Source organism: Carassius gibelio, chromosome B13, assembly GCF_023724105.1.
Source record: "Carassius gibelio isolate Cgi1373 ecotype wild population from Czech Republic chromosome B13, carGib1.2-hapl.c, whole genome shotgun sequence".
Lineage (NCBI taxonomy): Eukaryota > Metazoa > Chordata > Actinopteri > Cypriniformes > Cyprinidae > Carassius > Carassius gibelio.
Genome location: NC_068408.1, coordinates 15,179,857 through 15,206,262, shown reverse-complemented (window position 1 = coordinate 15,206,262; position 26,406 = coordinate 15,179,857). Strand labels below are relative to the sequence as shown.

The 26,406-nt window shown below is 35.8% G+C and overlaps 2 protein-coding genes across 3 annotated transcripts in view; one reads left to right on the top strand and one right to left on the bottom strand.

Moving 5' to 3' along the window:
• The window catches only part of LOC127970356 (DNA primase large subunit-like), a 217,385-nt gene that overhangs the window by 38,017 nt on the left and 152,962 nt on the right, over positions 1–26,406 (bottom strand). Inside the window, exons 1-7 of one of the 2 annotated variants that reach the window (XM_052572895.1) lie at positions 13,413–13,561; positions 12,910–13,061; positions 12,693–12,805; positions 12,332–12,426; positions 11,926–12,046; positions 11,145–11,240; positions 10,719–10,856 (exon numbers count right to left, since the gene is read on the bottom strand). In XM_052572895.1, the coding sequence (XP_052428855.1) occupies positions 10,719–10,856; positions 11,145–11,240; positions 11,926–12,046; positions 12,332–12,426; positions 12,693–12,805; positions 12,910–13,054 (708 nt within the window). In that variant the 5' untranslated portion in view covers positions 13,055–13,061; positions 13,413–13,561. Of the gene's footprint in view, positions 1–10,718; positions 10,857–11,144; positions 11,241–11,925; positions 12,047–12,331; positions 12,427–12,692; positions 12,806–12,909; positions 13,062–13,412; positions 13,562–26,406 lie in introns of those variants that run through there. The other variant, XM_052572897.1, reaches the window with a different exon arrangement.
• On the top strand, positions 23,235–26,380 carry il22ra2 (interleukin 22 receptor, alpha 2). The gene is made up of 6 exons (XM_052572900.1): positions 23,235–23,332; positions 23,486–23,612; positions 23,754–23,932; positions 24,170–24,339; positions 25,327–25,496; positions 25,829–26,380. Exons 1-5 carry the CDS (start codon positions 23,263–23,265, stop codon positions 25,474–25,476), a joined length of 696 nt encoding a protein of 231 aa, XP_052428860.1. The 5' UTR covers positions 23,235–23,262; the 3' UTR covers positions 25,477–25,496; positions 25,829–26,380.

Genomic DNA, 26,406 nt, shown 5'->3' with positions numbered 1-26,406 from the left:
TATATGACTAGCCTATCATCAACAAACGGCAAATTCATCCTTAAGTGTTCCACTGAAGTGTGAAGAATGTCAAGCATGTAGATCCAGCATCAAAGCAGAAATAAAGATGCTAATAAAACAGCTGAAAATACAATTACCCATCCATACTCGAGCTATAATCTGATGCTGAAACAGACGTCTGAGACTTTGTGCAATAAGATAGTTTGAGAGCCCCACTAAACACTGTCACAGCAAACTGAAAGACGAAGCCTTAAATATTTAAACATCAATGCTTCCCCCTCAAATAATTACAACCCTAAAATATTTATATTCAAGTGCCTTTCAGAAACCCTGGCATTTTGTGAGAGGAAAATTGAAAAATTCAAGCGACAACCACGTTTCACAAGTGGGCGGTGTTGAGAGGCGCACCGAGTGTGTGAAGCGTTCTTCTAGGAAACATTTCACCTCCACAACGCTCTACTTTTGCTGCCACTTTACAATTCCTTAACGATCCATAATGTCACATTAACATCCTCTCAAGGCTTCAATAGAGAAATATCAGTATAAAATGTAGGCAATAAACTTAAATGTTAGTCTAGTAATATAATACAATTAATAATTCACACATTATCATCTAATGAAGAGCTCCTTTCAAAATGCATATACTGGACATTGGCACAAACATAAAATAGGTGGATAACTGTAAAATCTTCCTGAACATTCACCCGTTTGATATTTCCAATGGAACATTACAAGACTTTAACTTCGCTATACTAAACTGTTTTGCTAATTTCCATGCATCATGCTTTCTCAATTACTCTTTCGCACTTAATTTGCAGCTACCGTACAGGCAAAACAATTAGTAAAATAAACCACACAAATAAAAATCCTGTTAATTGTCAACGTCGGTTTCTCATAACATCTCTGGCAAGAAACTGACACCTGTGACCAATACCAGAAATATTTTTTAACCGATTATTGCTGTTGTACTAAGGAAGTGTTAGTACAAAACATGCCTGAAGGCTCCCAGCTTCCCTAAAGACAGGAAACTACTTAAAGCGCTCCCTGTTCTGCATTTAAGCAAGAGGGGAGACACTGAAGACAAGACTACAAGTGGAGCTTTGATAAATGCATGGAGCGCTCACATCATTACATCCCAGGCAAGACTTGCCGACAAGGAACCCAAATCAATCTTGTTATCTGGATCCCACGAGGAGGTCATCTCTCTCCTCCAGCATTCATCAGGACATTTGGCACAGCACAGAGCGGGAGAGATCACCAGCCTGGCATTACACATTCATAAATCAACAGCACAAGACCACTGGACTGCAAACTTGTGGGTAGATTGTCTAGAGCGATACTTAAAGACAATTAAAAATATAGAAGCCGAAGTGTTTTTAATTGTAAATTCTCTTCACACTGCCTCAAGATGTTTGGTGTTATAAGCCAGTGCTTAAAAGGCCTCATTGACATAAGTGCTACCTCTCCAGTTAGATGCCATTATACAATGCAAAACCTTTCTAGTTTCCCATCAGTGTCGTTATTTGGCCGGTACACTAGTTGGGCAGAGAACATTTTGTAACCTTTTTACCTGCAGTGTGAATACATTTCGTAAGAGGACGCACTGCTTCGACTACCAATAAAACTGCAGACTTTTCAAATGCTCAAACTTTCAAGAAATGGCACTAGCTATTTAAGACCTCTAAAAGATGTCTATTTTAAAATGCAATGTATTCTTTTGATGGCAGAGATGATTTTCCATAGCATTTACTCCAGGCTTCAGTGACACATGATCCTTAAGAAATCAATCTAATATGCTGATTTGGTGAGTAATAAATATATTATTAATGCTGAAAACAGTTGAGCTGTAATATTTGTGTGCATTTGTAGTTTAGGATATTATTTTTCTATACCATAACAACATCATTTACTGTAGCATTCTTATAAAAGAATGATAAATCAATAACTAAGAGCCTGAGGGGAGTCGGCTATTGTATCTGAAGACCTGACAAAGCTTTGACCACAGAATTTAAAATAACAGGTTACATTCACTATGCATTTGCACTCTATGTAGTCCAGCAATGTCTTGTGTATGCATAGTTAAATATTTGTGCGCAGTACAATAGACGCTGATTTGCACTGAAGGTTTGATTTAAAATCATTAAAGTGCATTTATCCATCCATTTACAATCCTGTCATGATTTACTGTTTAATGCACCAGCAGACGGCATTATCACATGGCTGCATATAGTTAATTTAAGTTCATTTATGAGCCAAATGATTAATTTCCATGAGGGAATTTTATTTAAATACTTAATTAAGATACAGTTACATATTAGGCTATTTAACTCACTGATACAAACTGCTTTCCAAAAAAATATATATATATCTGAGCCAATCCTTAAGCTTTGTTGACTCAAGTTGTTATCAGAGTCCCTCCGCATTGATCAGATAATGAAGCAAGGAATGCATCATCCCTTCGTCTGGACACACAACAGCCATGCTTGCTCATTAATCACCCGAGAGGACAGGGAAAATAAACCTTCAACTGTAGGAGATAGCCTTTTAGTTACGGAAGGACCCAGCATGATTGAGAGTTTGCCACTGCCATGTTCTTCAGCATGTGTCCATCCATCCATCGGCACTTCCACAGCCCTAGCCAGACACACCAGCTACAGCCAAATGGATAAAATTGGGCTCTGGATTGACAGCTTCAATTGAATTGTTGGCAGGCAGAGTGGAAGTGCTTGTGTTTTTCTACTCTGCCTAGGTGACACTCAATTAGGTCAAGCTTTACTTTGGAAAAGTGTGTGATGCCTAGCGACAAGGTGATATTTCACAACCTGGTGCTAAAAAGAAACACTTCACAAAATTAAACCGAAGAACCTGGAATCTGTCAGTGTTGAAAAACTGATTAAAAGTATCTTTGGTGGCCATTTACAATCTTATCACATGAATACAGCAAAGGTATTGGAGGCATAACATTACTGTGTTACAGTAAATACAGTCATTAGAGATGCACTGTGATTTCAGCCAAAATAAATTGATAGTCATTTCTGCCAACTTGACAGTCGAAAGAGAAAAACATGGTTGAAAAGGTGTATGTGAAATCATCTGGTTTAATTGGATCTAATGTAAACACAAATGATGATGGATGATAAAAAGACGTCACATTTATGGCTGATTTATGTGACAAATGCACTGCTGTATGCGTGTTGTTGCTCAAAAACACAAAACAGGACAACAAACTTGCTGCAAACTTCTTCTTTTTTTTAAACTTACTGTCCCCAAACTTTTGAATGGTAGTGTATATGAAACAGTAACGCAACTTACATGAGAGTTTTAGAGACTGAATGAATTTTTTAAATAAATTTAATCCTATTCCACCATCCGTAGATGGCAGAAGTGCATTCATCCAGCAGTCTGCAGTATCTGTGTATAGCTTCTCTTTGTTTCACAAAGACTTAAAAAAGGAAAATCTTAAGGGAAAAAGATGTTTCAGAACTTATTTGATTCCTTTCCAAAATATTTAAACCGAGTTAATTAAACATATTATTTTGCCCCAAATTAATTAAAGTAATAACTCTCCAATGAACACAAAATCTAACTTTCAAATATTAAACTCTTGTGTCAAAGTTTCCTCTCTCACAAACACTTCTAACAATGAAAGATTTATGCATGCTCCAAATTGCCAGTATCTATTTTAAGATGTGAAACTTAACTTCTACGGTTCAGTAAAAGACAGCCTTTTCTTTCAGTCAAGTTTAGTTTTGGAAGTAAAAATCCTGCAAATCAAGGTAAAGGTAAGATCAGACAGCACAGAGGGGCCACTTATGATATTTTTAGATTCATAATTAGGAGTAGCTCTGTTTAATGAGAAAAATCCAACTACGAGCAATAGCACAAATAAATACAATAGATTTTTAAAAAAAACAGTGATTTTCAGTGGGTTTTTTTTTTTAAAGGAGATCTAGCATTAGTTTTTAGGTACAGAAATTTAATAAAGTAATCAAATGTAAAACAGAATCGCATATTTGCCTGTATAAATTTAAGATTGTTCTTTATTAAAGTTAAAAAAGCATTTTAATCAAGAGCAGTGAGTGATTTCTTTGTTGTTTCTGTCACTTTAAGAGAATGCACTGATCCAGTAGGCCTACGTTCAGCTGGCTATGTCTGCTGTAGGATACTTACCAAGATGGGCATTTTGACAATTTTTGTGTGAATTTGTATATTTAAACAATACTTCACAGAGAGCTTATATTCGCGTGCCTTCTGAGGCACGGGTTTGCACGCTTCGGATAAGCACACTCACAAATCTTCTCACTGTGCAAGTACTTCACACTCTCAAAACGAGTCGATCTTTTGTTCGTTATCTGGCTCAGCTCGGTGTTCTTCTTCAGTTCTCTCTTCACAGAAGTTCAGTCAGTGTACTGTTTGAGTAAATTAATTACTCCGGGATATTGATTTGTTTGAACTCAGAGGGAGTGTCAGACACATTAAAAAAAGTGAACAGCTTAAGTAATTTGTGGATTAATGCGTATTGGAGACGCGAACCGTTTAAAACTATTCAGTTCGATTTGGTGAACTGGTTCAAGAAGATCCGGTTACATCGAACGATTCATTGCCATTCTAAAGGAAATGGTGTTTATGGCATTTGAGGTAATTTGTAAATTACCATAGACTTAAAGCCTAAATAAAACAATTTGCAGGTACAGGGCTTTCGGTACAGTGCACGTGTATACCGAATGACCGAATGCAATATTTTGTGTGCGGAACATTTTTGTGTTTCCAAACGAACATATTAATTGGTGGAAGTCTCTGCGTTCAACGCAAATCCCGCCCCGAGCGTTGCGTTTCTGCTGCGTGTCAGTTGCGTGACGGCTGCTTCGCATTTTCTGTGTCTTTACACACCAGAATCATGTCTAACGGGGCGCTGGCATGCTGCTGCTACTGTAAGTGACATAGAGGGAGACCGCAGAGGTGCCGACAGACCAGGATCTTGTCTTCACGACAACAATATCTATACTTCATGTTGAGCATAAATATATAACGCCTACTGATAAAGGACACAGTCAACAGTATTGACGGCAAAATAGACTATGTTTGACATGTGCAATATGCCAGTGTGTCATCGGCCTAAGGTTTTCAAAAGGCATCACGCGAGTTTGAACATCACTACAACTAGGAAAAAAATGATTGTAATTCAAACGCAGCTCCCGTCGGCATTTAAACAGACCTTTGCTCTTAATTTCCGATCGGTCCAACGCAATAACGAAATTTAAGCAGGTCTAAAAACTGAAACTGTTGATGCTGCACTTTACACTTTGGAAAAGTGTGTTGTTTTTTTTTTTTTTTTTTTTATATGAGCAGGCCTACAAGCTGGGATTGGTAATGCTGCACTGTAATCATATTTATATTTTTCATTATATTTTATTATATGATATTGATTTTATTTAGTGGAGAACTTTGCAGCAGTATTTTATTTCTTATTCTTTTTTATTTTATATATATTTTATTAAAAAGTATTTAAAAAAAAAAAAAAGTGTAAACAAACTGTTAAAAAATGTTTATAGTAATAAACAACCTGCAGTTTAATGTTTGCATTTCTTTCCCTTACTGTGCCGAAAATGAACCGAACCGTGAATTTAAAAGGTACGTACCGAACTGTGATTTTTGCATACCGTTACACCCCTAATGTTTGCTATAGAGTGCATGACGTCACGTGCACTACCTCCGGTGGCCATTGCCACTTCATTTGGATGTGGCCTATTATAAAAAATATTCATTATTATAAATAGAGCTCTTGTAATTATTATTATCACTATTGTCTTTTACTTTACTTTAAAGAACAACAGTAAAATTACAGTACTAACATATATGAATGTTGATGAAACTTTTTATTTTGGAAGAACCCGCAAAAAGACCTCAGTGCTTCTTTTTGTAGAAAACAGCAGATTCATAAATGATTCTCAATACGAATTTGAGAACATTTTTGTCGCACGCATCACATAGTCACATGCCCTGTAAAAAAAAATCATAAAGTTACTGAGAAACTGATGAGTAACACACACTTTGGACTTTAAACCCTGGTGACATGAGCTTGTGCAGCACTGGCAGAATACTTGCATAATGTGAACTACTGTAATACAGAACTACTTGCCTGACAAGCAACAAAAAAAGTATAATTGAGCCCTTAAAAAGAACATAAAAAATTAATCATAGGAACAGTGTGAAAGTCAAGAACACTGAAGCTTTAAACCAAACCTAATTACCAAGATGACAGAAAAAGAATTAGTCAGATGGTGCAGCCTCTAACATGCTTTATAAGGCTCAGGCTAATAATAATCTTCCGTCAATGGACAGTCTCATTATATTAGAGGTCTTATTTTCTGTGCTGAATATTTGCAGAGCCTTCATCTATGATGACTTTTGAATAACGAGAGGGAATTACATTGACTTTGATGGAAATAGCGTTTTAAATGTCGGACCATAAGCCACAGCTCAGCTTTGATTAAGAATGGCTCCCCGTGTCAGACGTTCTGTTTGTTCGTCATGGACACAATTAACTCTACATGACTACCTTTGTATTTCACCTCATTCTGCTGGCTGGTGACCGAACTTTTAAAAACCGAACACGACGCAAGGCTTTTAAATCATAATTGGCAAGTTCCAGCTTGCCTGCTAGGAGAACCTTTGGAACTTTCCAAAGAAACCAAGTTTCAGCAGGTTTGTCATACAGTAGGGCTGTGATTACTGGGTTGATTAATTAAATAACCAACGATTATTTCGCTGATTAATCAGTAGAAATTTCTGGATTATTAAGCTTTTGTAATTAGTTAAAATATTGGGTTATACATATTCTAATAATACAGGTAATAGGAAATGCAAAATTTACTTTCATCAGTGAAAGTAACATAACTTTGGACCCCTCCTTTTTGAAGCGAGATGCTTCAGACGCTGTCTGTTGTTCAAGAGTGGCTTGACACAAGGAATGCGACAGCTGAAACCCATGTCTTGGATACGTCTGTGCATAGTTGTTCTTGAAGCACTGACTCCAGCTGCAGTCCACTCTTTGTGAATCTCCCCCACATTTTTTGAATGGGTTTTGTTTCACAATCCTCTCCAGGGTGCGGTTATTTCTATTGCTTGTACACTTTTTTTTTCTACCACATCTTTTCCTTCCCTTTCTCCTCTCTATTAATGTGCTTGGACACCGCTCTATAAACAGCCAGCCTCTTTTGCAATGACCTTTTGTGTCTTGCCCTCCTTGTGCAAGGTGTCAATGGTTGTCTTTTGGACATCTGTCAAGTCAGCAGTCTTCCCACTGATTGTGTAGCTTACAGAACTAGACTGAGAGACCATTTAAAGGCTTTGCAGGCATTTTGAGTTAATTAGCTGATTAGAGTGTGGCACCAGGTGTCTTCAATATTGAACCTTTTCACAATATTCTAATGTTCTGAGATACTCAATTTGGGATTTTCCATTTGAAATATCAGTCTGTGTGTAATGAAGGAATACAATATACAAGTTTAACTTTTTGAATGGAATTGGTGAAATAAATCAACTTTGATGATATTCTAATTATATGACCAGCACCTGTTTATTTTACAGCATTAGTTGAGAATTATTACTTTTTTTATTTTATTTTGCATGGACTGAAACTGATATCCAAAATAATCAGTACTGAATCGAATTGAATTGCAAGCTTGAGAATGAAAATCAAATTGAATTTACGTATGTGGAAAGGTTTGCGCATGGGCTTTTCAGAAGTGACAAGTAGAAATGCAGAAGAGATAAAAACAAAGATCACTAATTAGAAGTACAAAAGGAGTAGTTGTAAAGAAGAAATGTCAGAGGATTTGATATAAGCCAAGAGGAGACTGGTTTTCTTTGCTAAAGTAAGGAAACTTCTTTTGATCCTGTAAACAAACGTTGGTTTTCATAAGACTCACCAGGAACTGCTTAGTTTACAACAGTGAGCGCAAGCTAGATTAAAGTGATTATTACGTTTTGAATATGGATATTTTCGTACAAAAAATGCATCGATTCTCTACAGGAGGCCTTTGTTCACCCCCCAGAGCAGTGCGAGACACTTTTTTTTTATTATTATTAATGGAAAGGCACTTTTTATTTCACATACTTTGGACTGAAGGAATGCAAAACCCGTTGAGTGCCATTAAACAGCTTGAAAGACTTTAATATAACTGAAAGAAGAAATTCATATACACCTAGGATGCCTGGGAGGTGAGTAAAACACAGCCCAATTTTCATTTTTTTGGGTGAACTATCGTACGTAAAATAAACACATTTTTAATTTTAAAAAAACAAAACGCATAGAAAATGAATGCATTCTTTCACTTTTGGAGATATTCAAATGTAACAATTACTGGTCAATTGCAGCTTTACTAAATCATCATTGAGAGTTAAACTAGGTGATGCATGGTAAAGAATTTTGAACCAGGCAATTGAATTCAGACAATCTCACTGGAAATTATTCAGAGTATCATAAAAGACCCATTCCAGGCCTGATTTATGGAGTCGAGGAGAATATGAAGATTGACACATTTCATTTTCTTCCAGCGTGGCCATCCTGAACGCCATCAAAAAGAAAATGTGCAGGCAGCATATGTTTTCATTAGCCGCGATGGATTAATGCTCGGGCTTATACAGCTTCAATATACTGACAGGAGGGAGATTGTTGACTAGCAGTGTCTTTTCTCCGCTTCGGTCGGACAAGAGCTTACCGAATAATAATTTAAATGACTTTTCTAAAGACATTCCACCAAATAAAATCCATCCCACCAGCTGTCCAACTGCCTGGCAGACTGACTATGATGGCCAGCCTTGACGAGATGGCATGAAGATGACGGGAAAAAAAAATCTGCCAAGCTGAAAGATAATTTAACATGCTGAGACAAGCCTTTCTTAATTTTGCATCATCCATCTATGACATATCATAATACCCAACATTCAGGTGTGACACAAAACTCAGAAACAGCATGGCACAAACCACATTTCCTGCAAACCTTCTTCAACTAGCACAAAGGACGTTCAATCCCAGAAGCACAAGGAAATTTATGCATACTACATGCCAGCACTAAATGCACAAAGCCTGTCTCTTCTCCACTTACCAGCGATCAAGCGAACACAACCGCTCCCCAGTTTCAATTAAAATGCCCAATTAAACCCAAGCTGGGCAGACTAATGTTGTTAAGTAATCCGAGTTCACAAAGCTGCCCGATTTATTATTGTTCCCTATATCCTGTGCAGATTTTAATTTCTCCAGTTATAGCAGCAATTAAACCCGCTGCTGCATTGTTTACCATCACAGGAACTCTCATTTGAATCTCGGATATTAATGGAGTGAAGATGACAAACAGGCGGCTATTACTTTGACAGCCACCACACCGTTCTGCTGATGAATGAAATATTTAAACTGCACTTCATATTTAGAGTGTTATTTTATACATAACCTCAATGAAATAACCGGTGAACTCATGCTTAACAAAACCTTGATGGAAAACTGGTGCTCACCAATTGTGAATTTATTTGATAAAAAAAAAATAAAAAAATAAAAAAAAAAAAACACCTGATGGCAAAGCTGCTTTTTCAGCATCATTACTCCAGTCTTCAGCATCACACGATCCTTCAGAAATTATTCTAATTTACTGATTTGCTGCTCATGAAGCATTTCTTCAAAGAGTTATCAGTGCTGTGAAAACCATGTTTTTTAAGAATTCTTTGATGAAAAGGTAAAGTTTAAATATACAGCTTTTAATTTTTATATTTTATTACATTATAAGTGGTTTACTGTCCCTTTAGCTTAATGCGTTCTTGCTAAATAAAAGTATTTCTTTAGAAAATAAAATATGACCTGGCCCCATGAGGCTGTATATATTGTAATACATTTCTTCAAGCATTTCCAGTACAGTGCCTAGCCATAAGATAAAAGCTTGTTTGATCCTGTATATTTTTTATTTATTTTGATATTTGTGCTTTTGCTACTGAACAAAAGACAAGGAGAAGGCAGCAAAGCTCATGCTTCACGTCAAGCATGAAATGCCTTCAGTGTGCCGTCTGCTGGGAATCTCCTGACACACATTACATTAACATGCATTATAAATATGATGCAAGGGGAGAAACTCAATGGTAGGAACACAAACACAAGCGTCGTTTTTCAAAGGATAATAGCCTATCGCAGGGAAGCACATTTTGCTGCCATTTGGCAGAGTCGGGGCGGTGGGGGAATCAAGACGCCTCCGTGGTGGGTTACAGCAATCTTGGCAGGAGCTAACAGAAAAGCTGCTTTTGATTTCCTGACCAACAACCCTCCCTGTGACCTCCTCCATCTCCTAGCCGCCTTTTAATCTCCGTCTGAGAGTGAAAATGACCCATGACTTCTCAGTGTGTGCCATCAAGCACTTTACGTTAAGACTCTCCAAACTATCATCTCTCACGCCCACTCTTTCACACCTTAAAAAAAAAAGCAATCTCATGACTGCTATAACCTCTTGGTCGCGTTACCTTTCTAGTCATCCGAGACCACCTTAACGCAGTTCCCCCATCAACTCTAACTGAGAACTACAAGCTGTTTCTGTAGCTTACAATATACCCCCATGAACCCTTAAGAAATAGGAAACCTTTGAGTTTTAGTGAAGAAAAACTTGTTGAGTGTGGGGTGTATTATTTTTTTTTTTTCACTGATTGTTTTGTGAAGGGGCTCTAATTTTGTTACGTACCGCAAGTGCTTTGGACAGTCTTGTTCGGAAGTCATTAAGGACAATCGTGACAATTTCATGGTGGGGAATGTAAGCATTTCCAGCCAGCAAGTAGACTTTCCTTGTGCGCACTAAATCCAGGGCATCTTGGAATGGCACCTTTGACACAGAAAAATTAGAAGTTATATACTTTAATCATTTCTAAATCTACTGCACAAACATTATGTTAAAGGGCTACATCTTACGCTTATTTTAAAAGATTTACAGACAGAAAATTACTAATACTAGTTTAGACAAGCACTTACAAGTCATAGACATGCATTATAAACTTTAACTTGGTTTAAATTAATTTAAGGATTTGAAATTAATCTTTCTAGTACGCCATATTTTACAAAGTTACTAACTTTTCAGGCTTCTATCATTTTTACAATGTTAGAATCAACTTACTTTGTAGACATCATGTTCTTCTACTTTGGTTCCACTTAATCCATAACTGGAGGCAATGAGCTTGTCTTGGAGGTTTTTCTTCTCCTCTGCACTTACCTGTAAAATGAAAGGGAAAAAAATGCACAGTTGACATTTTTGTAGTTCGAACTACAAGAGATGAAGCAGGGACAACATTTGACAAAGACAAAAAGCATTTATCACCACAATTTAGAGAGCAACTTGAAAGAAAAGCAGCAGCTTAAATTATCATGTGAAAAGGTTAAGACAAAATATATTATTTAGCATTTATTCAGTGACATAATGGAATTAGCATTTAATTACGGCTAGAAAACACAAGCATTCAGGCATAGCTCTGAAAACATATTAGGAATGTTAAGAGAGTGGAACTGAAAGACAAGAACTAAAAGATGAACCGTGTTTTAAGTGTTGAACAACTGCCCCCTACAGGACTGTAAGTGAAAACACACCGTCTCACAGAGCTAAAACATCAATGATTACAATAGGATCTTTCAAATAAAAGACATAAAAAGTAAAATGAAGGTTTTAGCAGGGGCATGCAATTAACAATTTCCATGTTTCAGTTACAAAACGTTACACAAAGTGATGAGTCAGCTATATATTGGGATGCAGGATGCAAGTTTTGAATCGGATTAGGGCAGAAAACAAATAAAAACAGTTTTTGTCATCTAAAATAATTAAATACACAGATTTTTCTGATATCAGCAAAAGAAAGGTAATCAGGGGATGTTGCAACAATAAAATTTATATTTAAGAGTCTCACCGTCTCGTACTTCAAATTATTCTTATGCAAAAAGTCAGTCTTGTGCTTTGAATGAAGGTGATTAAATCGGTAGCGGAAAAGATCCATTTCCTGTTGGATAAACCACCGCCTAAGGTCCTCCCTAAAATGAAATAAAAGCATATGGATTCATTTATACCTTACATTTCAAACATTTACCAATAAATGAGGGAATATGACTTTGGTGCAAACCCCTGCATGTATGCCTGTAAACTGTTCAGCTTCAAATTAGATTTGAAATGTTACATAAATGCACATTCATAGCTTAAGTTTCAGTATGCTTAAAAAAAATAGATTAGAATCATTCACAAAAAAAGATCTGGCTGGCCAAAACAAAATTCATGAATGGGTTTAAGGACACACTGAATTGCACATAAAGAAAACTTACGTCTGACAATAAGCCAAGCGCAGAATAAAATGGGAGATGTGGTCTTTTCTTCGTTTCTCATATTCAGATATTCCTCCCTGAACCTTTTGCTCACCCTGGGTTATTAGAGCAGATTGGAAGAAAATGAAAGAGATATAAAATAAATGGAGTTTACTAATTTAAAGAGTTCAAAAAGCAGATGTAAAACATAATATTAGTAACTTTTAAATGAATTATGAGCATAATATAGTCAAATGAAAATACCGACTGCCCTCTTCATTATAGACAAATTCTTTTTGAAGATATTTCTTTTAACAAAATGTATGCAGTGACTGTGCAGCATAAAAAATAAAGTGTATTATGAAGAATGTGCTGTCCTCACCAGTTCTGCCTTAAGTGGGAAGTTCAGACTTGAAATTTCAGCATCCAGCTTCTTGATGTATATTTCTGAATTTTTCACACAGCTCACCCCAAGGTTTTCAACAGTCTTGAGCACTTGAAAGAGCACAAAGTAATTATATATACAAACATATCATTAGCATATTGAAATAATTCTCACTTGAAGGCTCTTGGAACATGAACCATGCAGAATGACTCACATTTCAATCTCTCCACTGCGAAGGTTTCAAACTCAGTGAGAGAGATGTTCTCCAGAGGAGGCTGTCCATAAAACTGAAGACAGTGCTCGTAAAGATCATTCTGAGAGCTGCCTACCAGCTTCTTTCTTCTGCCTGGAAACTGCATTGCAAATCTAGACAGAGTTTGAACAAAAAGTTTACTAAACTGGATAATGTGAAGTCTTCCATTATACTGTGATCCATATATAACCATCGACAAACCAGCAGCGATTATAATGAATCCAAACGATCGATAAATACACACACAGACACCATAGAACCGTTCTCATGAGAGTTCATAAACAGTAACTATAATATCTAAACGTAAATAAACCAGCTAAAACAGTTCATAGTTTAGTGGCATCATTTGCTTTCCGACACCAATCCTCGTACGTATTTATCATTAAATACAGATATTACAATAATATTAGGTGACTTAACTATATATTTATTACGTGATACTGTGATCTAATAGTAAAACTCACGTCTCAAAACAATCGTTGCCTGTCTCTTCCCGGAGTCTAAATCCCGCCAAAGAGCTGAAGTTCCAAACAAAGCGCGGGAATATGACGTCACTCTGAAAACTCACCAATCGTGTTGCACGAAAGCTGTTTCCGGCATAGACATCACGGTTTCCGGGGGCTTGTTTTGTGTTTCGTTCTGTTCTCTGTTGGTGAATAAAAGTCTAAATCAATTCCACAAAATCGGCTCTTTTGAACAGTTCATTTCAAAGAAGCGGTTCAAACAACCAGTTCAACTATTCTTGTAGGCTAACATGAGAAGTATTACTTTTTCATGGGATTCCTGGCGTTCCAAAAAGCTGTATTTAAGCACATATTGTTGTGTTGTATGTTATTATTATTATTATTATTATTAATATTATTATTATCATTATTACTATATATTTTTGGTTAACTTTGTGCGCGCACTGTCGTACAATAATGTCGTAAACAAATTAGGTAGCCTACATCACGGTTTATTTGTAATATTTTTGTTTTTCGGTTATTAAAGTAACTTTTCGTCATATAAGTCAAATGCTCGGTTCAATCCAAATGCTCCTGTCCACTCACTTATGATTCTATTGAACAAATCGTTCAGACTGGTTTGGGTAACAAATCAAAAGGACGAGTTTTTGTTGCTTAGTGCAAAAACAATAAAAAAAAACCTGCTTTATTCTAATGTCCATTTCACTAGTTTAACTTATATAAATACTTTTAATAATTGTTTTACTGTATCGCATTGTATTAAGTAACTCATAGGAATAATTTGGCACTACATATAAAATAATTTATTTATCTTAATTTCCGAATAAACATCAAGGTGAACTGATGTAAAGTTTCTTCCAAGAAAATTTGTCCTGAATAATGTTTCAATTTCAATCCCACAATATGTTGTAGTCAATTGTCATATACATTTGACCTTCTATTTCATTCATTCAATGAATCAATTTTTTTTTTTTTTTTTTTTTTGTAGTCACTGGTCACTAAGCTCTTTTCTAGCTCTTTTCATCTTAATTTTTATGATATGCATCACTACATCACTTTGCTTTGAAAACAATGTGGCTTGTTTCTTCACAACTGCACCTGTTATTCTACACAAGAATGTACTGCAACAGACTGTTCATTCTGAATTACAGAGATCTGTGTACTTCCTTATTAAACCCACACACCACTATGAAAACATATGACTGACCCAGACCAGCTGCCTGTATCAATCTTTAAGGGCTGTTGTGAGAGAATTCATCGTGCTTTTACCTCTTAACACCTTCTTCCTGCAGGCTCCGTGCCATCTAAACCACTTTTTGATCTCTCAGCATTTTTACATCCAGAAATTATTTGTATACACATTTTTATGTTATTGAAGATCCAAAAACAAAAGGATCAATATGTTCATAAATGATAGCCTTCTAAAAATACCATCTGCCCAAATAGTTTAACAGCATGCAGAAACTGCTCAGCAGTTCTTTGCTTATACTGCCCTCCATTGGCTATGTAGTATTAGTGTTTATGTTCTATTAACAAATGTAATTTTAAACATGATGTTAATTCAGATAGGAAGTAAATGGGAATGCTGGCATTGTTCTAATCCTGTAAATGTGTTAATGTAACGGAAATCAAAGTCAACAGGATGTTCAGAGCTTATGTGAGAAGTTAGAATTAGAATTAGACACATTCGATTTAATATATTAGATGCTTATATTCAGCAGTTTAGTCTTGGGAAGATTTTGAAATGTTTTCAGCTGAGTATTCAGCAGTCATTACTCTAGACTTTAGTGTCACACAATCCTTCAGACATCATTTTAATATGATGATTTGCTGCTCATGAAACATTTCTTATTATTATCAGTTTTGAAAACAGTTGTGCTGCTGAATGTTTTTTTGTGGAAACTAAGATTCTTAGAATAAATAGTCCAAAAGAGCAGCTTTTTTGAAACAGAAGCCTTATGTGGCATGTTTTTCAATCAACTTGCTAAATAAAAGTCTTACATTTTTCAGCCCATTCTTACTTTTCACTGGAAGTGAAAGTTCAGCTTAAACACAGAAGAAGATGATTTTTCCAAATAAGAAACAGCAGAGGTGTTAATGCTTAGTAATTGTACTTCATTATACATAACTATTATTTAAAATAATTAAGTACTTACTTGAGTTCTAGTGAAACTGAATACTCTTACTCTTAATTATTTTATTTTTTTTGCCAGTCATCATGACTAGAATCTTTCCTCTTTTACTAAGCTAACAATCTTATCAGATTACACTCCAGGCTGCACTTCTGCAGACAGTGATCAATGCAGTTGTAAACTGTATGTGGACACAACAGTTCATTCATCATTCGTCACAACACAATCTGACCTACAGCAATATGTTTAATTACAGACCCTGTTGAAGGTAGACAAACTTGACTCAAGTGGTAGACAGTCAGTCGATGTGTCAAAACCTTAACTATAAAACCAGATTTTTCTAAAATTAAAATGCAATTTCTGGTAACAGGTTTCAGTTTAATATCTGGTCTAGAGCACTACAGCCTGAACAGATCATTTTGATACAATATGCATTCTTTCACTATAGTTTTCACTATATATTTTTACACCTCTGTCTGTCAGTCAATGAGAAAGGGCAAAGAACAAGGAAGTTCAAGCACAAAAAATCTTTAAATGTCACGTAAATATAGCTAAAGCTATTTTACTCTCTATACATTTATTATAAATGGAGAAATATTTTAAAAAGAGGGGACATCATTATGCAAAGATGCAATTATACCATACAGTATAAATGACAAAAAAGATTTGAAAATGGCTTCTACTCTATTTGTTCCTACATATGAATTATTCATGTGATGATTGTTAATTATATAAATAAGGACAGTCTCAAAAAGGACCATATTAGTTAATTTTAATACCAAACTGGTATAATGTGTACCTTTTGAAAGGGTACCGCCCCAGTGAAATCTTTGTAAAAGTGCATGTTTACTATTTGTTGTCTTTATTTTATTTTTAGCCAACAAATGGTAAATAGTTTGCTCTAATTTGACCCATGTAATTATCTTGGCTCAGTGAACTCTGTGAACTTGCATTTTTTCAACTGATGTACTGTGAAAGTCCCAGAACACATGACACTGAACACATCCGGTGACAAAAGCAATCTTGAGCTCTTTCTATTGATCATCTCCTGAGGAAATAAATCAAACAAACAGTGGTGCTGAGGGTCCTTGGCTGAGTCATCATTTCTTCAGCACTTTCTCAGAGCGCAGTGAATCACAGGCAGTGCACAAATCATTTTGCCAGTTTTCTTTTGAGATTCTTTGACTAAAGGTGACGGGACATAGCCATTGTTCTTCCTGGGAAATTATGTCAAGGGAAGCCTGGCAAGCAGAAATTGCTCACTGTGAGTACACAGACGTCATAAGAGAGGGGGCAAATTAGGCGGAGGAATACGGCGAGAACAACAGCACGGGGCAGGGTCGTCTGAACAGCTGAATGATAATGAAACCATGGCAACTGGGTCAAAACAAAGGTATTTTGATAGACCAATAAAAGAAGTCTTGACCCTTCCCTTCTGGAGGCCTTTAGATTCACAGTCGATGAGCTCATGGAGCTGGACACACAAAAGAGCTGAAACACACCTGAGATTTGAAGCCAAATGTTAGCCTTACTTTAGCAGTTATAAACTAAATGCAAATTACTTAAAAGTTAATAAACTTTCAGAGTTGCTTGACCCTTGTGAAAATGAAGAGTGATTAATTGTTTTGAATTTCTGGTTATCTGACAATCCTAAAAGTTTTTTTGTTTGTTTGTTTGTTTTTGAAAAGGCCACTTGAGTCTACTTTAAAAGAGTACACTTTCTTGACAATGTAACGCATAAGAGTACATATTTAAAAAGAGTGATTTGCAATAGTAAAATTAAAAGTTAGACATTTTAAAGTACATTTAATAAAACTTTTCAAGAGGTTACTTTAGTTAACATTAGTAAAAACTAGCAATGAAAAATACTTTTAGAGCATTTATTAATCTTGATGTAGATTCCAACATGACAACAAATAAATGTTGATTCCAAAATTTACTAAAACATTATAAAAAACAAAAGTTCTATTAATATCTATTAATGATATTTAACTAACATTATCAAATATACTGTAACAAATGTATTGTTCATTGTTAGTTACTATTATTTAATGCATTAAATATGGTTAACAAACTGAACCTTATTATAATGTGTTACTTTACATTTCACGCTCATGCTTAAAGGGTCATGAAACCCTAAAACACATTTTTTTGAGATTGTAACATACATCAGCAAAAACAACAATAGCACTCATTTTGTCTATGTTTTTGTTTGTTTGTTTGTTTGTTTTCTTATTCTTTTTACATCTTCTTCTTCTATTTTTTTTTTATTATTTTTTTTTTTTTTTGAGCCATTACATTCTTCTGGTTAAAAAAAAAACAAAACATAAATATGTTCTAACATTAAAGCACATGTAAAGTACTTTATTATCATTTTAATTTTAGTTTTATATATATATATATATATATATATATATATATATATATATATATATATATATATATATATATATATATATATATATATATATATATATATATATATATATATATATATATATATATATATATTACATTTGCATTTTTAAAAATGTAAATGTATTAAATTGGAATAGAATAGAAATTTAAATTTTTGTCATTTTCATTTAGCAGATGCTTTTATCTAAAGTGACCTACAGTGCATTCAGGTTAAAAAATTTTACCTAACATGTGTTCCCTGGGAATCAAACCCACAACCTTGTGCTGCTAACGCAATGCTCTACCACTTGACCCACAGTTCAGTAGTACACTCAAAAAAAAAAAAAAAAAAAACTTAGTTTAGCTATCTGTGTTCAATATAAATTTCCACTATAATCCATTTGATTGAATTGAAATTAATATGCAATTAAGTGTCAGGAAATATGCTAAATGTACTTCTTTTTTAAAAGCCATGGAAGTATTTTAAAATAAACAAAATATTGCATGCTACTGACCTATATTTAAAAAACATATTTCCCTAATTTTGGATTGTGAGTGATACATATGGAATCATCTTCCACTGTCAAACTGTTATTGTTCCTGTTAAAGATGTTAGAGACACGTAAGTTTACTTCAATGGAAATTAAAAACCATGATAAAATGGTACAACAGGTATAGAAAACATGGCATTTAGCTGGTAATACGTGACATTGTTCATCATATCAGACATGTGAATGCCCTTTTAACAATAAAAGTGAAGTGAAAATGTGAAAAAACAAAGGTTGGGGAACAAAGTGAAAGGTCAGAGTCTTAACTGAGTTACACAAGCAGGTAGATACATTTCAAAGCACACATAAAAGAGGAAATGTGGTTACACCTTTTCCAAAAGTCATAATGGTAACAGCTGATCTTGTTACTCGGTATCAAAGCTAATTCAGCTTTATAGTACATGCATTTCTCTTTCCTGTATACCTCTGCTTCTTTCCTGTGAATGAACCAGAGGTTTATCTGATGTATATTAAAAAAAACAGACATGCCGCTCAAGCACAAGATAAAACCTATTTATATAACCTCCGTATTTTTGTTTCCATGCAGTCAACTGATGCGTCATGCCTGTGGTTGAGTGTGAGAGAGGTATTCCCTGACTTCATATGACTTCAGCATGATGTCCATACATAGGAACTATTTCAAATAAAGTGTGGGGAAAAAAGCATTTCTTCAAGGGTTTTATGAGTCTATAATTGTGGTTTTGGATCACCATTAAACATATTTGATCAAATTTTGGGATTTCCTTTTGGGAACTAAAGCTGAATGTAAAGAACAATACATAGATTCATTTGTTTTACATATCTAAGTATTAAGACATCATTATTCAAGTAAAATAATGTAACAATATACTGTACAGGATGATAATGGCCTCGTTGCGGGGTTGCCCTTTCTTCACTCCAAAAAAATTAATAAAAATATAACAACAATAACCACTGTTCAGTTTAATTAATTAAAATGAGCTAAAGCAACATTATTTTTGAACATCTTGCAACACCTTATTTTTACTTATTGATTCTAGGGATGCAACGATACCAAAATCTCACAATACGATATTATTGTGATATGTAGTCCACAAAAGGATATTTATTGCGATATTTAAAAAGAAACAAAGACAAATAAAGATTTGGGGGAAAAAATGAAAATTTAGCTTTGTGACTGGAGCCCTTCAGAGCGGCCTCCAAAGCACACAAAGAGCTGTCTGAACAACTTAGAGCATTCAACGTAAACTCGGAGAGCCCAGACCGGACACCGTTAGTTCTGACCCTGTTCCCCATCCACCATAAGGAGGGTCAGCAGGGATATTACCTGGGCTCTGAGCAAAGTTGAGAGATCCTTCGGCATGTTACCGCTGCGTGTTGGACCCAAACTCAGGACAGAAAGCACTGACCGACATGGCTTGGAAGTCACCCAATTGTTTGTCTGATGCTAAGGCCAAGAGCAAAGCGGTTGAGTGTCATGACCTGTAAGTCAGCTGATGGTAGTGGCTCAAAGGAAGGGCCCTCAAGGGACAAATCCCACATCAGCACAGTCCTGGTAGGTGTATTTAACCTCCGAACACCCTTCAGGAATTTAACATTCAAGTCATTCCTGCCGAATGTCAAACCAGTCATTACAGAGAATGATTCAGTGCGATGATGCAACAAATAATTTTTTTGTGTAGGTGGGGTGTGCCCCTTGCGCAACAGTTCTTGTAGAAAAGTTAGCATGTAGGACAGGTCACATCAATTCAGGTCCTGATCTCACGCTGAACATCAGACACAAAAGACTGACTACTTGAGAGCGTAGAGACGTCTTGTGGATGGAGCTCTAGCTTCTAAATGTTGATAGAGACTCTCGCGGGGAGCTAGACTCCTGTCGAGGGAACAGTCATGAAGGCTCCACAGCTCTGGCTGGGGATGTCACAGCTTGCCTTGTGTCTGCGAGAGAGGGTCTCTCCTCAGTGGTTTCGTCCACAGACCTGCTGATGTCAGCCGAATCAATTCTGGGAACCAAGTCTGGCTCCTCCAAAGTGGGGCCACCAACAGGAGAGAACATCTAATTTCCCTAAATCGCCTGATAACCCGAGGGAAAAGAGCGATTGAAGGGAACAATGCCGCTGGAAATTTGCTCAGGAAATTTGCTCTGGAAATGCTCTTAGATTGCCAGATGGCCACAGGGGAAACATCTTCTTCCGCTGTCGGTGGTCCTTCCACAGTAGAGAGCCAGAAGAGCAGGAGAGCAGGTGAGTAGCCAGGGCCGTAGCCGAGGTTTGTGGGGCCCCGGTGCAGGTTGTACCAGTGGGCCCTGTTTGAAAGTGTTTAATTTGTATGTTCATTCTATTTATTTATTTGTGCTGATTACACAATGTTTAAGTTTTTTCAGGTTTGTATGTGTCCAGGTACAGAAACCGAATAATTAAATGTAAAATAGCACTGCGTAGTCTACTGTAAAAATTAAATATACAGTCAAACCAAAATTCATCTTGATAATACCAGATAACTTTGATAGAAAGGTAAGTAATGAATTACAATCAATCAAAAATTCTATCAAACATGCGTTGAGTTTTTCCGCATCTTGTGTTTGAATGCGAACAAACTCATTTGATGTTTAAATGGGCAAGGCTTAAAGACACGTGTAAAAGATAAGATTTGAGACGATGTGCATCTTGTTGGGGGGGGGGGGGGGGTTGGGGTTTGGACTGACTGGGGGGCGTCTCCCCTGTTTCAATTTCATGTCAGCTCTGCCCATTCTGGCGGGCTAAAGCGCCATTGGTTTTTTCAGTTACACCTACGTTAACAATTCAGGCTTCAGGAACAGGAGTGTAAACCATAGAGCAACGTGAAGTGAACGTTCCATATGGGAACACCGGCTCACGAGCTGGTAGCATGTGTGCACTTTGCTTTAAAACATGCAGCAAAAACAGGATTGATGAAGGGATTAAACCATATTGTGCTTTTGGTTTTAGATTGTTTGCCAAAGCATAATGGCCCAAAACAAAGGTGGATTAGGGTAATGTGGGACACTTTTAACCATTTTGACTTGTGCATCATATCTCCATATGAAGCCAAAATGATAGATCAAAATGTTTTTATGAAATCTCCCCAAGATGTTCCCTATCTAAATCAGAAGAAATTTTTCAGAAATTGTAATAAAGGGCAAGTGGCACATATATTAGTGCTCCTTGTTCCAAATCGTTTAAGAATTTGTGGATTTTCTAATGTGGGACAGCTCATGCTCAAATCTGGGACACTATGTTTTGTTTTATGGGTCTAAATAGTATATATATATATATATATATATATATATATATATATATATATATATATATATTTTTTTTTTTTTTACAAAGTAAACTTCATTTTTATTCTTCAAATTTATGATTTATTATTTAAAACAATAATAATATCCATGTAATCAAGTCAAATGTCAAATTGAACTAAATATAGTTGGCAAAATAATTTCATAATTTTTTTTGAAAAGATGTAAAATTCGAAACATGAAATGCCTTTAACACTGTTATTAAACTTCTATAAACTTTTAATATATATACAGTATATTTTTTTTCAAAAGCTTTTGTTAATCAAATTGTAATTATAAAAACACTTCATAACAGAAATAAGCAGTCCTGGGCAGTCATGGACCATTCATGGTCCAGGATGCCATTGTCCTCTACTCGCTAAATTGTGAATCTGGATCTTAAAACAACTAATAATGCTGCATAATAAGCCCCAAAATTGACAAAATGACATGTATGCCATTTAACCTTCTTAATGCATATTTTATCAATTGAATAATATGGTATATTTGACTGTCCCACCTTAGTCAAAACATGCTGTCCCACTTTTAAAAAATCCTTTTGCAAAGTGGGACAACAAAGATTTCTTTAAATAGAAAATATTCTTAACATATTTTAAGAACATTACTGCAAAATTTGATGTATAAATTCTTCACAAATATAATTTGATAACAACTTAGAACATTTGGGTTATTTATAACAGATTTATATAATTAACATTAATTTAGTCTAAAACCTATGCCAACGTCATTTCAGTGAACTTTACAAGAGGAACTTCCTGTTTGTTGGTTTTCTTGGGCACATTTCTGACATAATTTCCAGAAAGTCAAGTGATTTCAATGGCTTGACACACCTGCTTGAATTCAAAACCAATCGTGTTCACTTTAATGTTGTAAAAGAAGAAATAAACGCACCGAAGCTTAGGTGTCCCACATTAGTCAGTGTCCTACATTACACTACTCCATCCCTATATTTTACAAACTACACCTAGCGCTTCATATCGTCATATTTCATATTTGCTATTGTAATATTGATATAGTTATATCCCTATAAGTTTAATTAATTCATTTGTGTTAAATCTACATTTGTTTGACATAACTAACTGGGTAGTGGATCTGTAGTTCCCATCATACTTTGCAAGGGGCTGCATTAGAAGAGTACATTTAGGGAGTGTTTTTAAGTAAAGGGAAAAACATGTATGTGTTTAATGTTTAGTTATGTTGACATTTAGAGGAGTTTCTCTAATGTTTTTGAATTTTTGTGGTTACCATTATGCAGAAAAGTGTGGCCTGTAGGCACTCAATGAATAACTGCAAGTCTAGTGTCAGTCCTGATAGTCTTTTTGTTTGTTCATCATTATATGTATTGTTCCTAATGAAATACATGACTGCTGGATTATGCATGAGCCATTACGTGTGGGAAGACCCAATTTGAGGAAGAACGATACGTATATAAAGGTGTCAGAGTTAAACCACCACAGTGTCATTTATCTGTTAACATGTATACTTTGACTGGACATAAATGCCTGGAACTTGCTTTTGCGATGTCACTTCTCTGTTGGGCAGACTGTAAGTATACCTTGTCTCTTGCACGGACATTTGATGATGGCACCATGTTAATATTTTCAATATTTTCAATAATATCACTGGCAGCCTGCATAAACAATGACCATCAACATGCGCAGTATTTCCATGTAAAGTTTCATTTGTACTGTTTTTAAGGCTCTCCAAAGGATGATTTAGCTCCCCTTGATTTGCAGTTCCATTCTTTGGACTTCAGAAATGTCTTACACTGGAAACATCCACACAAAGCTGTCAAGAACCTGACATATTTTGTTCAGCATAAAATGTAAGCATGCACAAAGTTAAAGTCAAAGAACGTAAATTAAGCTCGGAAAATAACTTGCCAATTATCTGCTTGCGCCACCCAAATTGAATCCTCACATTTCTGTAGCTATGAAATGTTTTATGTTGGTGCTCTCTCTTTCAGATACGGAGACAAGGAGTGGACTAACTCTGAACACTGTCAGGGCATCCGGATGCTGGAGTGTGACCTGAGCCAGGAAACGTCCGATCCCAGGGAATGGTACTATGCCAGGGTCCGTTCCTTGTCCTCTGAGGGCTTCTCATCATGGGTCCTTAGCCACAGGTTTTACCCTCAGTGGGAAAGTGAGTATACTCCATCATTTTAATTATGATTTTCCTTGAGGAAAGCTTATAATTCAACACATTTGTCTACATTTGAATTTATTTTCCATCTGTATATGGTTGATTGTGATACGGAGGTGTCAATCCAAGTGGAACAAAGATTGCACAATGTGATTGTGATGGCATAACAGCACACTTTTATATTTGGTTCTTTCTTCCTGTGGAACTTTTCATCAAATGATTTCCTCTTAATTACAGCTAATTACAGCCCACCACAGATAAAGGTGACCGTGACAGGAAGGATCATTTCAGTGCAGATCAGACCTCCGAGGTCACCACTGCGAGGACAGAGGGGCTCTAGGATACCAGTGACAAAACTGCAGAAACTGACATTTAGAATATACCTGATTCACAATGATGTAGAAGAGGTAAGAAAACCCTTGCAGATAAATGTACAAATTCATGGTGTACAGTATATATAGTATATGAAGCCTATGTGATATTAACTATTTAAACAAAATCACATGGTCAAGACTCATGGAAGTTCAAATTATATGCACAGTTTTAGTTCAGTAAACAAAAAGTTCATATTAAAGAACTGTAATGTAAAAAAAAAAGAAATCTTCATTTGTTTTAGCCGGTATAATGTGTTATGTCGTGTGTCGACACAAGAAAATGATTAAATTACCCACACTCATGAAGACTGTGATTTGTCGCCAACTTCTGGTGGAAACATATAACCTGCAGAAATATTTTAAAATCGTTACCGCTAATATTCAATCAGTTTGTCAGGAAGGCGCCAAAACGGAAAGTGGAGTGATAAAACACGCGAGAAGTTCAGCACTTGTATCAGTGCTCTTGTAACGCACCTCGGCCAATCAGATTCGAGGACTGAAACTAACTGTTGAATATTAAAGTTATTGGGTTAGTTCACCCAAAAATGAAAATGCTGGAATTATTTACTCACGTTCACCTCATTCCAAAACAGCAGGATTTTCTTTCTTCTGTGGAACATAAAATAAAATATTTTAAGAAATATCTTTACAGTGGAAGTCAATGATTACCAACATTTTTTGGCCACCAAGGTTTTCAGAAAATGTTTTTGTGTTCCACTGAAAAATGCCGTAATGCTATTGGTTCATGATTCTGAGAGAGCAAATGACTGTATTAGTTAATTAGCTTGCTGATTGGTTGATACCATTATTTATTGCAATTTGCTAGATTGTAGGAAATAATCTGCATACGAATACTGGCATGCACAAAGCAAATTACACTTTATTTGGTAGAATGTCCAAAATGTTTTGAAATTTTAACAATACTGTCTGGCAGCCTATGCCCTAAATTTACTTTAATTATTATAAATGACTCCAAATTCAGTATGCTAATTCTTCACCAATCCCATCTTTCCCAAATAGGAAGTTTATGAAACAGACAGTTGCTCCAAGGAGCTTGTGATCGAGGGATTACGTCCGAAAACCACCTACTGCCTTCAGGCTGTGTCCGTTACCCCTCGCTCAGGTCACAAAAGCTTACGGAGTCCCAGCACCTGCATCAACACTCACTGAAGGCTTAGTGTCTCCCACAGGTAAGCCTTACGTGACACCTGATATGGCTTCTTTAGTTAGGGAAACACCTGAGATAAATGATGGTGTCCATGACAAGTTGCCTCCCAGGTTTTGATGGTTGGTATACAAAAAGACTCCAAAGTGAGCACAGACACGCTACTTGTTATTCGAGACAGAGATAGCACTCTTGAGAGACCCTCCAACCACCTTAAGATAAATTAGAGCGATTGTCGTCTTTGCAAAGAGTTTCAGTTCCGAGAATTTTGAGCACATACAAGATGCACATGTATTTTTATAGCATTCATATTATTTCTGGTTTCAATTATAACATTTCTGTTTTATCTGCCTGCAGGGTGAAGCTGCTTCTGGACCTTTGTTCAACGTGAAAATTACACACATACACACTACATAGCGGAATGTCTGTAATTTTTCACCAAGGTCATGTCTACTATAAGACTCTTAGACAGGCTTTGCCTTTAGGTTACATTAAAGCTGAAGTGTGTAATTTCTGCACCACTAGCACAATCACCATCAGCAAAATAATGACTGTTTACACACAGGTTTCCTAAACACTCATCTTTCATTGGGTGGACAAAGAAAAAGTGCCGCCCTAAAAACACACCACTGGTTTGAGCTAACAGCAGTGGAAAGTATTTACACTTTTTTTTCTCTCTCTCTCTCAGGGAAATCAACAAATGGCTTACTTGAAGATATTTAGTATTAAGTTTTTTTTTATTATTATTATTAAAATATACACACATTTCAGCTTTAAGGCTAATGACTGTTAAAATTAAACCATGAACTATTGTCACTTTTAGGGCTGGGAACTGAACACCAGACAGTAGTTTAATGTTGTGTTAAAGTGTTGGAACTCAAGAAATATACAACAAATGACTGAAAGTAAAACTAAATAAATTATGAAAGAAAAAC